Raw genomic sequence first — 19513 nt, 5'->3', positions numbered from 1 at the left:
AATAAGAAACAACAGGCGTGTAAAAAACTTGCAACTTTTGGCCAAAGCTGAATGGGATTTTCAGAGGAAGGAAAACCATATCCAGCTTGATAGGTAAGACGTTGATAGCAGTCTACAGGAAGGGTTTCCTGAGCTGCATCTCAAATAACTGCTTTCATTCAACAAATTCACTTATTCAACAAATATTTACTGAATGCTTACTATCTATGTGCTAGGGACGGTGCTAGTTTGAAATTGAATGAAAACAGCAACACAGGGACATAAAAGGCTGCACATAGAGTTTAAAAAACTCTCCAAACGAAAGACCTGGACAGAGGCAGAACAAGCTGCCCACATGGGCCGTACCACCTGCGGAGTGGGAAGGAGCAGAGAGAGGTGTGCCCTCACTGCACAGACCCCCTCGCCACCCTCAGCAGCCTGAGGGCCTACAGCAGAGCCTGCTCACCACTGCCTGCCTAGCAGACCATGCGCCCAGCAGAGCCCAAGAAGTATTCATGGAATAAACGGGCGCCAGGCTGCCAGCGAATGTGATGATCTAGGTGGTCACATGCAGAGATACCCCGAGCATGGCAACAGGCCACCCAGACATTCCCTGGGCTCTGGTGGGTCAGTGGGTGCTGCCATGCTGGCCAGACCCTTGGCCTGACACTAAGGGTTGAACACGAGCAGGCCCAATTCAGGCTTCATTACCCTCTGCTTCTGCAAAGAGGAAAGGGTGAGTCCCTGTCCAGGAATCACCTGTCACGTGGGGGAAGGGCAGACTCAAAGGAAGGCCCTGAATGAACAACACTGCTTTCTTTCTCTTTCCACCTCAACAGGTGGTTCTTACATATTTTTACATCGAGGATTCTCCCATACCAACACTCCATTCATTCCCTCCTCCCACAGACATAAAAAAGCATCAACTGAATTAATGAGGAGAAATGACCTGTTTCTGATGAGCCATGTCAAAGAAATGTGGGCAGCCTTGTTTAGATATCATAAAAAGACGTGCTTCAATAAACAGGTGGAACTGTGGCTGGGGCGCAGGCGCCCTGCTTTCCAGTGCAGAGCCCTTTGCTTTTCACCTGAGCCAGTCTGCTGATGAAGTCATCTAGGCACACACCTAAACGCAGCAGGCATGCTGCAACCTTCTAACAGGACATAATGCTATTGTGCTAAGTATAGGATTTTCATAAAGTAGGTTATCTGTGCTAGTGTACTGCAGTTTTTAGATGCACGTATCTCATCAACCAAAAAAAGGAATTCTACAAGTTTACAGTTTTTAATATTTTTCCAACTGTGATTCTTATCCTAAGATCCACAGCCTAAGAACAGGCTTCAGGTCAGTGAGATTCTGAGAGGTTACATAGCATGTGCATGAGCGTTTATGGAGAATTTGTCCCTCTGAGGAGATCCTTACAGGAGTTTGACTCGAAGAGCTAAAGAACTTGGGCTTAGGATATATATAGCCTGAGTTTAGCATCCTGCAATGTTATAAAACTTTGCGGGGTAAAGGCTAAGGGGTTGACGTTTCTTTTTTGGGGAATGAAAATGTTCTAACATTGATAATGGTGACAGACACACAACTCTGTAAATATACTAAAAGCTATTGAGTTGTATACCTGAAGTAGGTAAAATATATGGTATGTGCATTAATAAAGCTGCTACAAAGAAAACCAACCAACTTTCCAGGAAGACCCCTGTTACTCTGCAATGGAGTCCTCAAACTAACATGTTAATAATGGTGACCCTCTTGGCCACCAAAACATAACTACTTGGTTACCTGAAGATAACAATAACAACGGCATTCCCTTCGCTTTTGACTTTTCTCAGTAAGCAGGAAGCAACACCTGATATCTTGATCTTCAGCCAGAAACGGCCAGACTTACCCCAGATTTGGTAGCCAGAAAGATCAGCTGGAGACTAAATTGTCAATCTCCATAAACTCTTCCCCTCTGAAGCCCAAGGATTTACCCAAAACAAAGTGCTCATCCCAACTTTGGGTGGTGAACACACAATGCAATATACAGATGATGTATTATAGAACTGTACACTTGAAACCTGTATCATTTTACTAACCAATGTCACCCCAGTAAATTTAATTTTAAAAAAAGAGAACGAAAAAGTGCTTGTCCCATAGTCCTTAGTCAAAAGTGTCAAACTGAAAATTAACGGCCCCTGTCATCTCTGAAAAGGAGTCACACCTGAATTTCCCCCTACCATGTGCGTGTTATGCATGAAAGAAGTCACTGACAAGGCTGATTTCCACTTCAAGAAAAACAATGAAAAAGCCTATTGCTCTCCTTCCCACAGCACAATCTCAAGATCACAATCCATGTGGAAGTTCTGTACACATGGGTGGCTGTTTCCAAGATTCCCGTGGGGAGCAAAGCACATAACTATCTTTTCACGTAAAATAAACTTCAGCCTGGAATCCTACATTTCCTTCCAGTAACTACAGCCAGCTTCTTATTTGTATTCCTACCACAAGAAAGCTTTCTAGTGGGATAACCCTCCTCAGAGGTGACATATGAGGATTAAGAACCACCAGCCCCTAAAATCAGGCTGCAACAAATTGACTTCTTCAATAGGAATAGATTACTTACAATCTCTAAATTACCAGTCTCTAAAAGCTTCCAACTCAGTTTTCTGACTGCATCCACCACAGGTTTCACCAGCAAGTGAGGAAAAATACTTAACCAAGTAGGAGACGAGTGATTAGATTCCCAGAAAACAACTATTATTATTTTATTACATAATGTGTGGAAGTGCTGCAAATTAACTATCACAATGTCTGCGTTTGTCTATGGAAATGTCTTCAAAAAAACTTTTGAAGTATTCAGTATAACTTGGAATTCTAAAAAACTTCCAAATAACATCCCAAAAGGAAGCCCAGATAGATTCTGGTATGGAGCATTGTATTGCCTTAAAATGTCTCATAATTTGGCATCACATTTGAATAGGTATTCTGGTAATAAGTGGAAAGAATTTAAAAAATTATATTTAAAAAAAAAAGTCATTAATTGAGAAGCTGAAGCTCTATAAACCAAGCCAGAAAAGGAACTTCAAAACCATGTGTTATGACAGGTGAAGATTCTGGTTGACTTGTATACACTCTGTAAAATGAAGATCTCAGAATCTGATAGAACAAAAGCTCCATGAAAGCAGAAGCTGTCTAATTCACCATCACATCTCCAGCATGTGCCTGGTACATAGTAGGCACTCATTGTATTTTTGTTGAATGAATGAGTATTGTTGAATAATAAACTGTGCAGGAATGCAGGTTGCAAAAGTCAAAGGTTCAAGGAGAGATCCATTTTCAGTAAAGATCCTAACAGGTAATATTATCTTTTCCACAGGTTTTTAAAATTTTCTGTTATGCCTCAAATATCACTAAAATTATCTTTTTTTTTTCTCAAGAACAAAATGCACCAAATGCAGAGTAAATGGGCCCTGATCAGATGAACCTCAGAGAAGAATATTTTAAAAGGAGGAACGAGATTAAGAGCTATCACACTACAGCAGACTGACCAGCAAAAATTGGATATGCATATTTGATAACAACCTTCTTCAAAACTGTCAGTTTCCTCTGGTTTCTATTTCAACCAGATAAGCATTTTTTCAGTCTATTGACTTTAAAAGTTTTCCTTTTCATGTAGCCAAGAACTTACAGATTTCCCTTATCCTCTCTCTTAGTTCTCCCAAACTTTCCCTCAATTTACATGTGTGGTTTTTTTTACCAGAATTCCTTTGGTTTAGAAAATCCTTCCCGTTCCTCCCACCCCATGCTGAAAGGTTCCTCTCCCTAAATACTGTCCTTCATGTATGATTTTATAGAAACTTCATTTTATTGCACCAGAGGCCTGGTTTTTTTCCTGAAGCTCAATTCACTGTGCTCCATTAAAGTGAAAATACAATCATTTAAACCAGTCAGGCACAGAATCACCTACCAACCTGCATACTTTCTGCCAGTTGCTCATCTCCGTATGCCTCTCTGGTGGTGACCTACTGTTCCCTTCATCCTCTGGCATCTGCATTTTCCAATCCACAAAATTTTTCCCTCCCAAGTCCATAAATCCTAAATCATAGATAGCCCTAAAATTTTCTCTTATAAATTCTGTTTCCCAAGGCTAAACAACCTTGATAAATGAAAGGAACTATATAGAAAAAAATTAGCTTGCTTGCAGTATTAACACTTTAATGTGTTTAACCCTTTGCATATATGTTGCCAGGGAGTGAAAAGAGGGAAGAATGACAGAATGCACTTTACAAATATTTCGTAAAGCAGGTCTGGCATTTAATCCATTTATAGATGACAAAACTAAACATCAAAAAGGTTAAGTGACTTGCCCAACCAATGTCACATGACTAGCAAGTGTCAGCACAAACCCCTATGAAGGTCTTACCTCTTCCAACCCAAAGGCTATCTACTATATACTCTCTCTCTCTGTTTCTATCCTACAGCCAAGAAGCAACATCTTCGAGATTCAGTGTTTCAAAGGGAGGATGATGCCCCTCTGACTTTGGGGACACCATCTCCCTTCAGTGAACAAGCCAGAAAGCCATCTTCAACCTCACCAACAGAAAACAATGCCTTTTTCTTCTATGTACCACCCTTAACAACTACTTTCCAACATAATTTCCAACAGTTCCTGTTTTAAAGGGACTTACTCATAGGCATTAATAGTCCAGAAAGTTTGCATCAGCATATGATCTTCTCAATAAAGTTTATGGCTGATGCAACATTTCTCAGTCTTATATTTTACAGCTAAAATGACAAGTACGCAGAAGAGTCAAAAATTATGTAAGACAATGTTACTTTTTTTTTTTAACTCTACCACATCTGCCTCTATGGGTCTCCTGTGAGTCACTGTCTTGTGTGTTCAGTCATCATTATAGGGATTACCATTCTCTCTACCTTAAATTATTTCACTTTATTTCTTATAGCTCTGCAATAAAATCTGAATCCTATTACACCTTTCACCACCTTGCTGAAGCACTGACTTAATGCCTTAACTTAATGCCTCAGATACCATGTTGTCCCAATTTTAATCACTACATTTTACACAAACAGAAAGAGGCAAAGTCTGGTTGCAACTTATTTATCCATTCAACAAACACATATGAAATCCTATCAGATGCCAGGGACTGGGACCCACCCAAAAATGAACAAGAAATGTCCTCCTCTCACAGCCTAATGGAGAGGAATACTACAGAAGTAATTACAGAATAAACTGATCAATGTTAAGGTGGAAGTGAGCACATGGTTTGGGGTAGTGGCCATCATGGAATGCTTCCTGGAAGAAGTGGTCTGTGAACATTTATAAACATCTCTCTTTACTCTCAATACAAAATATACCTAAAAGACTCAACCCCACTCCCTAAAGGTTATAACATTCACTTGCATCAGTCAAGTCAAAAATCTATTTTAATAGCAGAATTTATTCTTGACTCCCAGACCTAAATTTCAACCCTTAACGCATACTCCCTTAGCACAAATTACAGAGGATTTAACAAATTCTGTCCTATACACTGCCTTGTCCCAAGTCCATAGAACAGAATTAAAGATAGCACAAGGAAATAAAATGCACTTTTTAAAAATATCATTTCCTAACTGGAAATGAACACTTTGAACAATCCAAGCCCTACAAAGCATGGCTGTCGGAAGAGGAAACTGAGGTTCTAAAAGTCCCACTTTAATACAACAGAATAAAAGGTCTCTTTGAAGTCATCAGAACAGCTTGGACAAAAGCAGAAACAGAAGGCGATTGTGGGGCATTAGCCTCCAGATGATGAACCCCAAACACACTGCAATGGTAAACAAACAAGCCTCTGAGCTGGAATCTGATTTCATCACCTAACAAAACACTACAATTTAAGGAATCTCTCTCTCCCCATTCATTATTTCCCAAAGTCCCACTGGCTGGCAGCTCCTGTTTTGTTTTGTTTTTGTTTTTGTTTTTAAACTGGTTCCTGGATTTATTACTTGTAAATTATAATGCATAGTGTGCTTTTTCAGAAAAAATACAGGCAAATGAAAATAACTGTGGTTTTAAAGCCACATAAAAGACAGTATATGTTATAGAAATGAACTCTGCCTGTGTTTACTGTGAGGATCTATTACTCCTTTATGCTACTCCAGTGGATTTTAAACTCAAATGAATGTTACAACGGTCCACTCAATAGCAGATTAGAGGAGGGAAGGAGTAGATTCATACATACACCTGCCTCAGCAGGACCCCAGACTGCCTCCCTCACGATTTCCCCAAGCCTGGGCCAAGCAGCTGACCTGGAAATGGGGCTGCACCCCAGCCACTTTCACTCTGCTACCCCAACGAGTAGGCTCTAAAGTCATTTCCATTTGGCCCGGCACACCCACATCCCCGCCACTCATCCCCAGATGAAAGGAGGGAAACTCAGCAGCCCTAAAGAGGAGGCTGGCGACAGGCAGAAGTGGATGAGAGGGTCCAGAGCGGTCTGTTTACCCCGCCGGCCCCCGGGGGGCGCGGGAATCCAACACCTCCCCCAACTCGGAGTCCCTTTCCAGGGCACCGCCGAGCCCCTCCCACTCCTTGGCCCACGGGGCTGCGATCCCCACCCTCGACCCCTCCGGACCTCAGCGATCGCCTGGGCCCCAGGGGCCCAGACCCAGAACCACCGCCACCCAAGAGCCCTCCCGGCCTGGGCTGCCGACCCCTGCCTGGGTCCCCGCCCCGGCGACCCTGCCTGGCTGTCCGCAGCCCGCTCGCGGCCCGGGGCCGCCCCGCGCCTCCCGCCCGCCAGACGGGCCGCGCACCGTGTGGGACTGCAGGGTCTGGCTCGCCTCGATGGCTGCTGTCAGCGGCACCGTGTCGTCTAGCAGCACCTTGCCGGCCGGCGGCTTCTCCATAAAGGCCATCCCGGGACGCCCCTCCGCCACCGCCTCGGGACCAGGGGCAGGAACCAGAGGAGCCGACTCCCGCCGCCCGCCGGGCTCTGCCGCCGCCGCCGCCGCTGTCAACACGCGCCGCCCCACGCGCCGCCACCATCCGCCGGGCCCGCGGGGTCCTAACGCCGACCGTCCCCGCCGCGGTCGCTGTCAGTACTGGCTGCCCTTCGCTCTGCTGCCTCCCGCGAGGTCCTAGCGCCAAACTTCCGCATTCGCCGCTGCCCTGGACCCGCTCCTCCAAGGTCCTCGCAGCCGCACCGCAGACCAGGTACCCTTAGCACGGAGCCTCAGATCAGGGGACACTTCACCCTACGCCATCAGCCATCACCTCCAGAGATCCTCGGATCCGAAGAAACCGCTCCCTGAGTCCTGCGATCCAGGAACCCTCAGGCCCAAAGATCCCCAAACGAAGATTCTCAGTGTTCCGCTTTTCACATTAGGACCTCAGAAGCTGGGCCTGCAGACTTGAGACCTTTACAGCTGGACCTTTCCCACCTAGGCCTCCCAGGCCCAAGGACCCTAAGACCCAGAAAAAAGGCCTTCAAGTTGGAACCCTCAATCTGCACCCTGCAGACCCAGAGATTTTCTCAAACAAGTCCCTCAGATTCAGGTTTAACAGGAACTTTTGAACTTCATCCTTCAGATCCAAGAACCTAAGAGTTGGGCCCTAAGAATTAGATCCCACAGTTGGAGCCACTGGACTCCAGAACCCTCAGACCCAAGCTCTTTGAACTGTGGCCTTAGAAACTGGGCACTGGTCCAGGGACTCCCAGCTTCTTCCCTTGGCCCCAGCTCTTAGCTCAGCCCACAAGGCTTTCATCCCTGAGAACCCTCAACCAAGATCCCTCAGACTTGGGGTCCTCAGTCCCACTGTACCAGCTCCAAGAACCTCAAACCCAGAGCCAGAAAACTTTGTGCCCACATTCTGCCTGAGCCCAAGGCTGCAATCCTGGCACTCCTTACAACCCACACTCACACACACATAGAAATCCCACCCACACCACACTTTCTCAGGGAAGCATCCTAAGATGATGCAGAGAATTGGACTTGAAATTAGATGACCAGGATATCCAGGGCTCTGGCATTTACCAGCTGTGTGACCTTGAATAAGTTACCCACCCTCTCTGAGCCTACCTCCCCATCTGCAAAATGGAGCTAATACTTGTATGGAAAGTTTGGTATGAAGAATGCAATACGATGGAAAGGGGCCTGGCACATAATAAAAGCTCAAACAATATTACTTTCCTTTTTCCTCTACAGTTCACAGAAGGGAAGGTTTCTAACTCTTAAATGTTTCTGCCCTAAATTTCTACATTCAGAAAACAAGAGAACAGAGTTTCTTGGAAACACTACCACCAGCACCAAAATTTGACATCACAGGTCTGGACAGTATCTAAAGGGCACCCTCTCCAGATCTCAAGCTTAATGGGATTGTTGGGCAACCCCAAGTGGCCAAGCAGCCTTGACAAACTGACTTAGAGGCCAAAACCCACTGAATAGAGATGTGAAGAGAGAAACATGGAACTTCATGATTCAGTCCTAAAATAATCAGAACTCTTCCTGCATTCCATTTTTTTTGCCAGCATGTTTAAAAGCAGCAGTCTATTAAAACAAAACCATATATCACTTAGGGAGGATTCAACTTTTTATTTTCATTTCTTGAAGGCAAGTGGATTATTTCATTGCCAGAATCACAGACACCCAAATTCTGCTTCAATCATTACTATCATGTGGGCTGGCCAAGACAAGGCTCTTCTTGCATACTGCTAGTGGGAGTATAAATTGGTCCAACCTTCCTGAGGGCATTTATTCATTCAACAATTATTTACTGAGTACTTACCACGTAATAGTCCTGGTGCTAGGAGCTGGGATTTGACAATACATATCAAGGACTTTGAAAATGTTCTCCTCTAGTAATTCCACCTCTAGGAGGGTATCCTAAGGAAATAATCAGAGATCAGTGGAAATATATTTCCACTGCATGCAAGGATAAGTATCTAACAAAAGGAAATTTAACAAATCATGGTACGATCATAAATAGAATATTTTGTAATCATTAAAAATCAAAGACTAATAATGTTGGGATATACTCTTGATGTAATAGTAAGTGGGGGAAAAAAGCAATACAGTTGACTCTCAAACAACATGCATTTGAACTGTGCAGGTCCACTTATGTATAGATTTTTTTAAATACATATACAGTCAGCTCTCAGTATCCCCAGTTTCGCATCTGCAGATTCAACCAACTGCAGATCAAAAACAGTATTTTTGATCACAGATGGGAATCTGCAGACGTGGAGGGCTGGCTATATGCATTCTTCTGTACCGTTTTATATAAGGGACTTGAGCATCTGAAGATTTGGTATCCATGGTGGGGGTCATGGAACCAACCTACCCATACCAAGGGAGGATTATAGTTAACGTTTTGGGGGAATCAAAAGTTACATGTGAATTTTTTGACTGCATGGGGTTCAGTGTTCCTAACCTGTGTTGTTCAAGGGTCAACTGTATATGCATTTGTATGACCCCTAGTTTAAAATATATTTAATAGGGAAAACACCAAAAGGAGATACACCAAAATATTAACTTAGGGTCTTTAAGTGGTGTTTTCGATTTTTATGCTTTGCTGTTTTTCAAAATGTCTCTAATGAAGATATTTTACTTGTATAATTAGGGAGAAAAATACCATACATTGAGTTGCAAAGGTCATAAAATAACCTTGTCTAGTCTTCCTTACTAGGAAAAGGAAACTGAAAGTCAGAAATCAGGTAAGTAATGGAATGAAGCCAGAGAGTAACTCAATCCACTTTCCCTTTTTCTGGAAACTCAGAATAGATTCTATGGTGTCTTTTAATTTCATTTTCATCTTCCCAAATCAGTGCCTTGTCAGTGACCCTCTGAGGATCCTGGACTGAACTGGACCCCTAGATTCTCTGGAGACCAGGCCACAAACCTCACGGAACAGCCTCAACAGCTTGGCTTTTGAGGTGGCTCACACTGAATGTGGGGAAACCCTCCTCAAGCAGAGCTGAGCTGAATCAAATCAGCTCTGCTTCCAGTCTGTCTGGGTAAAGTTAATGAAGTATTCATTCAGTATCTTAGTTTTTGCCACATACACTACTACTCAGGGATAGCAGGGCAAAAAAAATATTTATCTTCTTGTATGTTGGCCTACAGGTTGCTTATCTAACAACTTGATGTTTGGCCAGACTGAATGAAGATAATGAGTTTTAGTGAGGATGCTTCTAGGTCTGGCAACTGCTCTACAAATCAAATCAGAAGCTTATGAAACACTCAGTGCTTCCTAAACAGCATCACCTCCCAACCCAAAATGATTGTATTTCTTTAAATATTATGATCTGCATAGAAAAACAATAAAATTCAACTCAAATTTGGTCATTCTTTTTCCCTTAACATGTTGATATTGTCCATCACATTGCAGAGGAACTTTCCCCAGGGTTTATAAGGTCCTATGAACTGTGTTTGAGCTAAGAGCCACCCCAGAAATTGATTGTGGCCTAGAAATCGACTGTGGGGCCTATTAATCCTGTTCTATTTGTGTAGTGTCAACATTAGTCTTGGGTTTTCTTGTGATTTTGAACTTAAATGGTTTCTTCTAGTTGGTTACATTGCTCAAACCCAAAATTTCACTGAAGATGTTGAGAATTTTTCTGTCTGCTGTGTTTGTAATCCAAATGAAGAAAAGCCAAGAACAAAGGAAGTGAAACATCTGGGACCCTAGAGATAGTCAAGAGTAATACGCAGCCCAAGAGTAATTCCACAGTGCTCCCATTCAACTCAGATAGAGCCAGTTAATAAATTATGGCAACACATGAGGCATTCAGAGTGGTACAGCTGCTCAGTGACAGTCAACCCTTGGTAGAGTATGTTTTAATATAAAAACAATAGATGTAATTTAATAGCAATTTTCTTTGGGAGTAAATTGGTCTCTGAATCATACTCTACGAACATAAAAGAAAAATGACTAATAATTCAGCACAAAATGAAAACCTGTAGTTACCTAAGAGGTACCTGGTGTGCATTTGGCAATTTCTTCTTTTTCTAGGTGAATACACAAGTCAAGTCCACAAAATGAATGGTGGCTGTGGTGAGGCTGTCTCCCTGTTGTTACTCAAGATTTGCTGCTCAGAAAAAGAAATGAGTGGCATTTCACCAATATGGAGATGTTTCTAATAGAATATGAAAATCTGTTAAGCAATTTTCCAGTACATTAAGCTGAAATTGCTTAAGATGAGTATATCTTTCCGTGGCAATCAAACATTGCAAGAATTGCAGACTTATAATGCCCCTATGTGGAAAGCGCTAGTATGATCTGGCCTATTTTAGTCAGTACTTTTGTAGTCACTTCCATGTGTGACCTCATATAGTCAAGGCCACCTCTCAGTTATCTGGGAGAGGATTTCCTAATTTGAGGGTCACCCATGCTTTCATTGGAAGAGTCATTCCTTCCAGCAGCTTCTACACAAATAGTTCAAAATGAAACAGCCAACCCATCATTTTTCCTTACAGCCAGCAAGCATCAGTGGTTTGAGACTCTTGACTTAGTAAGAATAACAAGTCACAGAGAAGTATCACTAACTTCTTGCCTACTTATCTATTTTAACATTTTGATTTACAGAAATCATAGACCATGACACCTAGGGAGCGTTTTAAAAAAAAAAAAAAGGGGGCTGGCCCGGTGGCTCAGGTGGTTGGAGCCCCGTGCTCCTAATTCCAAAGGCTGCTGGTTTGATTCCCACTTGGGCCAGTGGGCTCTCAACCACAAGGTTGCCGGTTCAACTCCCACAAGGGATGGTGGGCTCCGCCCCCTGCAATAAGATTGAACAAGGCACCTTGAGCTGAGTTGCCTCCTGGATGGCTCAGTTGGTTGGAGCGTATCCTCTCAACCACAAAGTTGCCGGTTCGACTCCCGCAAGGGATGGTGGGCTGCCCCCCCTGCAACTAGCAATAGCAACTGGACCTGGAACTGAGCTGCGCCCTCCACAACTAAGACTGAAAGGACAACAACTTGAAACTGAATGGCGCCCTCCACAACTAAGATTGAAAGGACAACAACTTGACTTGGAAAAAAGTCCTGGAAGTACACACTGTTCCCCAAGAAAGTCCTGTTCCCCTTCCCCAATAAAAAAAAAAAAAAAAAAGGAAATGAGCTTATTGAGAAACTACTTTTGAGTTCCACGGTATAAATCAGCTGTTGGCCAGATCTAACATCTTCCCCTCCCCACCATACTTGGCCTGCGCATAATTTTTCATCTTTAGAATAACCTTTTCAATAATTCTACTCTGAAGACAAATAATCACCAAATGTCAACTTAGGAAAAGGGTAGGCAATAGGTATGCGTGGAAGCCATAAAGTAATAATATATAGGAAAATGCTACAGGGAATTCCCTGTAGCAGGGAGTAAGATCTAGAACATTCTGAATATTAAAAAAATTATAGACATGTTCCAAATATTTTAATGTCACATAACAAGATACTATTATAGAAATTGACAGTGCTCTAATCATAGTAACATTAGAAGACGCACAGTATGATGGAAAAAAATGCTTTGGAGCCAGGCAGGACTGTTTGAATCCCAGCTCTACTACATACTAGCTGTACGTAGCACAAGTCACACAGCAACTGTCTGTTTCCTTGCCTATAAAATGAGACAATATAATTTCACAAAGTTGTGTCAAGGATTAGAGCTAATGTAGAAAACTGGCTCATCAGGTATTGAAAAAATGGTAGCTATTGGTATTTTTTTTTCAATTAAAATGTATTGGGTTGACAATGGTTAGCTATTAGTAGTAGACCATACCCCACACACTCTGTTTATGGAGCAATTCTTCAATACTGCTGCTAAGTCCCAGGATATGAGTTCTATAGGAGTAGAACCTGAATATGGCTTCACGTCCATATTTTGGGCAAGTTCCCCATTTTCTCAATGTTCTATCACATTTTCAACATGTGTTTTACCTATAAGCCTTCATCAGGTGGAGCTGAGCCTGCACATGCTGCCTATTGACACTCTCGTGAGAATGGCACCCTTGCTTCTCACATTGATTTTGGTTATTTTCATCTCACTCACAAACTATAGTACAATATTTAGGTTTAAAATATTCACTTTATATGCATCACTGCCCTCTAGTGACTAGAATAATTCTAGCAATCCAACTGATCCCCTTAATGTAAAAAAATAAATTAAAAATCTAACTACTGATCCACTGACATGAGGAAAAACCTTTTTCCAGTAAACGTAGGTTGATCCAACTAATTACACTTGATCTTACCTTTCTGGTCAAAGCATCTAGCTGTGGTCAGAGCCACTATCTAAAACCACAGCACAGGCAGACCACATCTATGCTCCATTCGAGATTCTTGTTTTAAAAGGGTTAGCTATGTTGCAGACGACCTTTTTATACTAGCATATTAGGCACATTACCTTGTCAGTACCTCTCAACTCTTAAGAACTTGGCCTCCAGTGTTCCTTATACTTTTTCTTATAATTTTTTTAAAAAATAAGCGTAGATTATTTATATAAAGGGGGAACCCACGATACTTTCAAGGAAAGGAGAACATAATCTGGATTACTAAAATAGAAACTTTGCATTTCAGATCTGTTCCATGTTTAGAATACCAAGAGATTGGCTAACATCCTGAAAGACTGGCCTGCTTACCTGTGGGCCAGTTAGCTTTAACCTCTAACCTCATTCACAGAGGAGAATGAATAGTGGTAGCTACTATTTACAGGTTAGGCCTTGTGCTTTGCTATTTGTATCATCTCCAACAATCCTGTGTGGTAGGCGTTATTATCTCCATTTTATAGATTAAACCAAGAGCTTATATAACTGAGTCCAAATCTGCACATCTGAAAGGCAAGTACCACTTGAAGGTTAGGCAAGATGTCATCTTCATGTAACAGTAACAAAGTACAAAAAACTCTGACCCAGAAACTGCTAAAGAACAGTATCCAAGAATGTTTACTGGTGAAAGACAAGTGTTCAAAGATGACTCAACTTCTATTGCTGCCTTCAATAATTAAATGCTAGCTAGTTATAAATTCAATGAGAAACTTATTCTGTATAGATATAGGTAGATTTGTGTTATCCAAACGCAAATCTAACTAGGTTTGAAATCCTAAAAGTAGAACCTTTAGCTAAATAACCTTTCCAGTATTTTTTTCAATTAAAAACAAACAAACAAACAAAACAAAAAAACCAGACAGGTAAATATACTCAAGTCTGTGTGAAGCATAAGCCAAACTGGAAAGTGCACATGACACCTCTCTACCTCTGCCCCTCCCCCAATATAGGCTGCTAGGTGTTAGCCATTCCTTGTCGAAGAGCAGCAATCCGTGTTTTCCTCAGAGTCTCTTCAGTAATGGTAACACTGATGCCTGAACTTGCATCTTTAAACACGTATTTCAGGATTACGGAGCTTCTGGGACCGTAACTTTGACCCAGCCTTCCATAACAGTCTTTTTACTTTCTATTACAAAACATGACACTGCAATAATAGCAATGAACCGCTTCAGCTTTTTCACTTCTGCCGAAGCTAAAACAACTTCTCCAACATATAAAGGAGCTGGAAACTTAATTTCCTGTGAAAGAAATACACAGCCTGGCCCGGGCATTTTAGTACCCAGGAGAGCTGAAATAAGTCCATTGATCAAAACTCCATGTACAATTGTCTTTCCAAACTTGGTGTGTTTTGCAAAATCTTCATTTAAGTGCAAAGGATTGACATCCCCTGTTAATTCTGAGAAGGTAACTACATCCCTCTGTGTGAAGGCCCTGCTGAGTTCAGCCCGGTCTCCAACTCTGATGTGCAAATGCTGCAAGTGTTGCCTGCTTAGCACGGGTTGGTTCAGGCAGATTCTCCTCCGAAGCCCACCCCACCAAAGATGGCTGGAAATTACTGGCAACATCTTCAGCTCCCTCAACAAGAGTTTTTACCCTGCTTCAGTCTTCAAACATTATGCTGGCATCAAAAAGTACTTCTGAGAGCGGAGGAATGTTTCTGAAATTGAAGACTATTCAATCCAATACTAGTTCCCTACTATTACCAGATAATGCAAGGAGAAACGGAGAAACCTGTAAGAGAAAGAAAAACATTAACGCAGTATCAGGAGAAAATTGCACTGAAATACAGGGCAATGCAGAAACATCCAGTTTTATAGGACAAGACAAGCTGAGGTAGTAGCATTTTAATGAGAATCCTAAGAGGTAGCCTTAGATAAGCAAGTGGTCATGATAAGCTCAAAAAGAGCATTCCAATACATAAGGCACTAGCCATGAAGCAATAAATGAAAAGTTAAGACTTTTCCACAAGAATTCCAAATTTTATCCCCAAACTCCTCTCATACAATCTAAAACCTAAGTGCTTTGTCTCATGTTTTTGGAAGCAATGAAGTCGTGGATTCCCACCCTCCTCCTGCAAGGTGGATAATGTTAACCATACTAGGTTTATGCAAGCACAAAAATGGAACACACGTTAAAAAGCAGTTTGATCCACTACTCAGCCTCGTTCGGAATATGTGAAGGAACAGCCTTTACCTGCATCACTCTGAAAGCACATTTCTTGCCTTTATAGGATCCTAACAGGGTCAAAGAGCTCCACAATTTGACAAGGCCACTGCGGAAAAATCAAAGAAGCATAAAGATTTGTCCCTGCAACATCTCCCTAGCTCTTTTGTTTGTGATGGTCCAGAAAACCTCATATAAATGAGAAAACTTTAAAAGTAAGAGGATAATATGTTATCGTAGGCAGCAAAAACATGAACCTCAATTAAGAATGTTTTTAAAATATATACAGAGGGTGGCAAACAAATGTACACACATTTTAAGACAAGAAAACTGTATTAAAATAGTAAAACTTAATATATACCAATAACAAATGAATACAAGTCACGTTTGACTTCTGCAATTACAAGAGGTGCTCAAAGTGGTTACCATCAGCGTCCAGACACCTCTCATTATGGCAAACTACTGCTTGAGCAACGTTGGCCAAAGTGTCCAGTTCTATACATTTTTTTGGCACGCCTGGTATTTCTGAGTTTGCAACCATGACTGTCAATGGGAAACACCACAGTTGTAAACAAATCCCAAGTTTTGCTCTCTCAAGTGTAAATTCTTACTGAATGAATGTTCATATTCTCCCCAGTTTAAACTTCCAAAAGCTAATCAGAGTTCACAATGACAAAGCTCTTCTTATTCAAAGACAGCATTTCTGCTCTATCTCTCCATTTGTCTCTCTGCTCTGTTATACTAGAATGTTCCACTGTCTGCCGTACCTGCTACATATTCTCAAGATGGCTGACAAAGTCTTTTCTTCGTAGGTCAGGATGTCCACGGGTAAAGCAGCACCAACCTAAGTGTGGAATAATGCTATTAGACTATTATCATCATTAGTCTTAGACTCTAGTAACTAATCCTGTCAATTGCTTTTCTCCTCCAAAAAAGCAGTATTTTATTTAATGGTCCTGGACTACTGGACCTGCTTATTTACAACTCCCCCCCTGCCTTGAATGTTCCTCCTGTAACTCTTCACCCTTCAAGTCTTCATTTAAGTTGTTCCTTCCCGAAGACTAAGCTCAGTCACTTGCTATGTCCTTCCATGTACAACACCCACATACTTCCTCTTTCATAAGACTCACCATTTTTGCCATTAATTTAGTAGGAAATGTGGTTTCCTACTAAAAATAACCAGGACTATTAGTTCACGAGACAGAGGCCATCTCTGTTTGTTTATAGCTATATCCCCAGGAACCAGGTTTTATACTTGATATACAAAACATACAGATTTTTTCCTTAAACTTTTTATTTTGAAAAATTAGAGCTACAGGAGATTGCAAAGAAATGTAAAGGAAGGTTCCATGCACCTTTTACCCAGCTCCCCTACCCCTATCAACACCTTATATAACTATAGTACCATATCAAAACCAGGAAACTGAAATTGATAAACTAGTTTTTTTCAGATTTTACCAGTGATATATCCACTCATTTGTGTGTGTGTGTGTATATGTGTGTGTGTGTGCATAGTTCTATGCAATTTTACCACCTAGGTAGTTTCATGTAACCACACAATCAAGGTAAAGAGTGATACCATCTCCAGGGGGCCCTCCTTCTACCCCTTTAGTCACACCCACCCTTTCCCCACATCCTTAACCCCAGGCAACCACTCATCTTTCTCCAGATTATACAATTATGTTATTTCATTATGGAAATGAAATCACCCAGTATGTTACCATTTGGGATTGGCTTTTTTACTCAGCATATGCTCTGGAGATTTGATCAAGTTGTATCAATAGTTTGTTCTTTTTTATTATTGAATATATTCCATGGTATGACTGTACTATAGTTTATACACCCATTGAAGGGCATCTGGCTTATTTCTATTTTGGGTTGCTTACAAATAAAGCTGCTATGAACATGCACATACACGCTTTTGTGTGAATATTAAGTTTTCATTTCTCTAAGATAAATGCCCAGATGTGCACCTGCTGGGTTGTATGGTAGGTACACGTTTAGTTTAACAAACTGCCAAACTGTGTTCCAAAGAGGCTGTACCATTTTACATTCCCACCACCAATGTATAAGTGACAGTTTCTCCACATCCTCACCAGCATTTATTATCACGATTTTTTCTTTCAGTCATTCTGCTAGATGTGCAGTGGTATCTCACTGTGTTTTTAATGTGCATTTCCCTAATGGCTAATGATATTGAACAGCTTTTCATTCATGTGCTTCTTTGCCAACTGTACATCCTTTTTAGTGAAATATCTGTTCATGTCTTTTGCCCATTTTCTTAATTGTACTGTTTGGGTTTTTTTTACTACTGAGTTTTGAGAGCTCTTTATATATTCTAGGTATTAATCCTTTGTCAGATATGTGGTTTGCAAATAATTTTCCCCGGTCTTTATGTGTCTTTTCATCCTCTTAACCAACTCTTTGTGGAATAAGTTTTTAATTTTGATGAGACGCTTAGCAGATTCTGATTTGACAGAATATATGAATCAAGAAATAATTTCCTGAAAAATCACCTTTGTTCTCTCTCAAAACTCGTTTTCAAGTGAATGTTAAAACAGGACTGCTCAAAGTGCTGGTCCATAATAAGGAGATACATCAAAATGTAAATCAATAAATCACTAATCACACTGTTTAGTTCAGCTTAGTATTTTTCCTAAGGAGACTTTCTCAGTAAAGAAAGTAGTGTGCTGATTTACATTTTAGTGTAAGTCACAGATCACATATCTTCGCAATGGGCAAAAAAATAGTTTGCAGTTTGCCAATCTGGACCATACTTTGAATAGCATGGCACTAAAATAAACATTTGTCTAACGAATTCCTTGACAAAAAGAAATCACATTAGAACAAACCTACCAAAAATTCTTCATTTCTGAAAGTCTAATTCTGAAATTTCAAATATGGTTTTAAAGTTTTTAAATAATATTTGGAAAAGTGTTTTTTCAGTATTCATCACAAAGACCTTAGGCGTGTTCGATCTACCAGTGATCCCGTACCTCTCCAAACAGGTCCTTTAGGGCTGAAATAAGCAGCTGTTTGAACTGTGCAGCATTCAGTCCAACTCCACAATCTTGAAATTCTCTGTAAAAAACATTAAAAAAGAAAAAAATACCTTGTATTAAACTTCATGCTTTCCAGATTCATACACAAGTAATCAAAAATAGAATTTAGGAGACTGAACTTACAGGCAGACTTTCATGTAGTGGTGCTCAGAGGAATTTTTGTAAACGATTCTTTCATACGTGGCAGCTGGGGCTGGCATCTTTTCCATATTGATTACACCTACATTGCGTCAAGAGGGTTAGAAATTAACAAGGTACAAGCTATTTTTCACTTTGCTAATGAGAATTTGACCTATTTGATTTTTTAAAGAACTCCTAAGGACAGTAACTCATCTAATTCTGGTCAAACTAAGGTTGCTCATACAGACACAAAGGAAGTTTCTGTATTTCATATATGCCAGACAACTGTATTATTTAAATTCTAATAACATAATGCCACCGAACATTTTCCCCTACTGAGTACCCAGCTCTGTGCTAAATGCTTTACATGCCTTAGGTCATATGTCTTCAAAATGATCCTATGAGATAAAAGCTATTATTATTTCCATCTTTGAGAGGACATTGAAGCTTGGCAAAGATAAGGAACCCCTGCGCAAGGGAACAAAGATTCCAACCACTCCCAGCGCCTTCATCACCCTCTTAATCCAAAAAAAAAAAAAAAAAAAAAAAGTAAAAACATAAAGGAGTAAATCTGGGATCTGAAGGCCCTGTTCTTGTTTACTCTCAGTCAACACAGAACATGAACAGAACGAGGGGTAGCAGTTCTGCTGACTGGATCTGCAAGTTCTTTCCATCAGGCCAGGTCAACAGAGGGCCCAAATTTGGCAGCCCCATGAAAGACTGAGCTTAAACAGCAACGGGTTTGGGGAGAGGAATCCCTGGAATGGGCACTCCATGCCATTTCTAACAGATCTGAAACTTGCAAGAACTCAGAACATGCTGCTCCCCCTGTAGAGAATCCCTGTGCTTGGCTCTACTCCCACTTTACTCTCCCTTTCCATAGTTCCTCCTC

The 19513-nt window shown here is 41.2% G+C and overlaps 3 protein-coding genes and 1 long non-coding RNA gene across 24 annotated transcripts in view; 1 reads left to right on the top strand and 3 right to left on the bottom strand.

Moving 5' to 3' along the window:
* The window catches only part of PXK (PX domain containing serine/threonine kinase like), a 67759-nt gene extending 60163 nt beyond the window's left edge, over nucleotides 1-7596 (bottom strand). For 8 of the 14 annotated variants that reach the window (XR_012489719.2, XR_012489720.2, XM_074313180.2 and 5 more), the window contains exon 1: nucleotides 6779-7595. Coding sequence is in view for 12 of the 14 variants with exons in the window: in XM_074313180.2 (XP_074169281.1) it covers nucleotides 6779-6880 (102 nt within the window). In the remaining 2 variants the exon portion in view is untranslated. Of the gene's footprint in view, nucleotides 1-6778 lie in introns of all 14 variants that reach the window. The other 6 variants (XM_074313184.2, XM_074313178.2, XM_074313183.2 and 3 more) reach the window with 2 other exon arrangements.
* A 2256-nt stretch (nucleotides 7597-9852) lies between these two features.
* Nucleotides 9853-10301, top strand: LOC141567239 (uncharacterized). Its single transcript, XR_016021310.1, has 2 exons — nucleotides 9853-9992; nucleotides 10088-10301. It is a non-coding gene; the product is annotated as an uncharacterized LOC141567239 (long non-coding RNA).
* A 2071-nt stretch (nucleotides 10302-12372) lies between these two features.
* On the bottom strand, nucleotides 12373-14841 carry HTD2 (hydroxyacyl-thioester dehydratase type 2). The gene is given in 2 exon segments (XM_074313189.2): nucleotides 12373-14395; nucleotides 14398-14841. Coding segments are annotated over 2 exon segments (609 nt in total). The 3' UTR covers nucleotides 12373-14230.
* LOC109443595 (monoacylglycerol lipase ABHD6) overlaps nucleotides 12373-19513 on the bottom strand; it is a 67546-nt gene continuing 60405 nt past the window's right edge. For 7 of the 8 annotated variants that reach the window (XM_088798522.1, XM_019724146.3, XM_019724145.3 and 4 more), the window contains 5 exons: nucleotides 18625-18721; nucleotides 18436-18520; nucleotides 16207-16283; nucleotides 15470-15548; nucleotides 13869-15007 (listed from right to left, as the gene is read on the bottom strand). In XM_088798522.1, coding sequence (XP_088654648.1) covers nucleotides 14951-15007; nucleotides 15470-15548; nucleotides 16207-16283; nucleotides 18436-18520; nucleotides 18625-18721 — 395 coding nt within the window. In that variant the 3' untranslated portion in view covers nucleotides 13869-14950. Of the gene's footprint in view, nucleotides 15008-15469; nucleotides 15549-16206; nucleotides 16284-18435; nucleotides 18521-18624; nucleotides 18722-19513 lie in introns of all 8 variants that reach the window. The other variant, XM_019724147.3, reaches the window with a different exon arrangement.

This window comes from Rhinolophus sinicus, chromosome 5 (assembly GCF_057876585.1).
Source record: "Rhinolophus sinicus isolate RSI-liver-muscle chromosome 5, RSI-T2T, whole genome shotgun sequence".
NCBI classification, from domain to species: domain Eukaryota; kingdom Metazoa; phylum Chordata; class Mammalia; order Chiroptera; family Rhinolophidae; genus Rhinolophus; species Rhinolophus sinicus.
The sequence above is the reverse complement of the archived record's forward strand: the minus strand, read 5'-3'. Positions and strand labels throughout refer to the sequence as shown.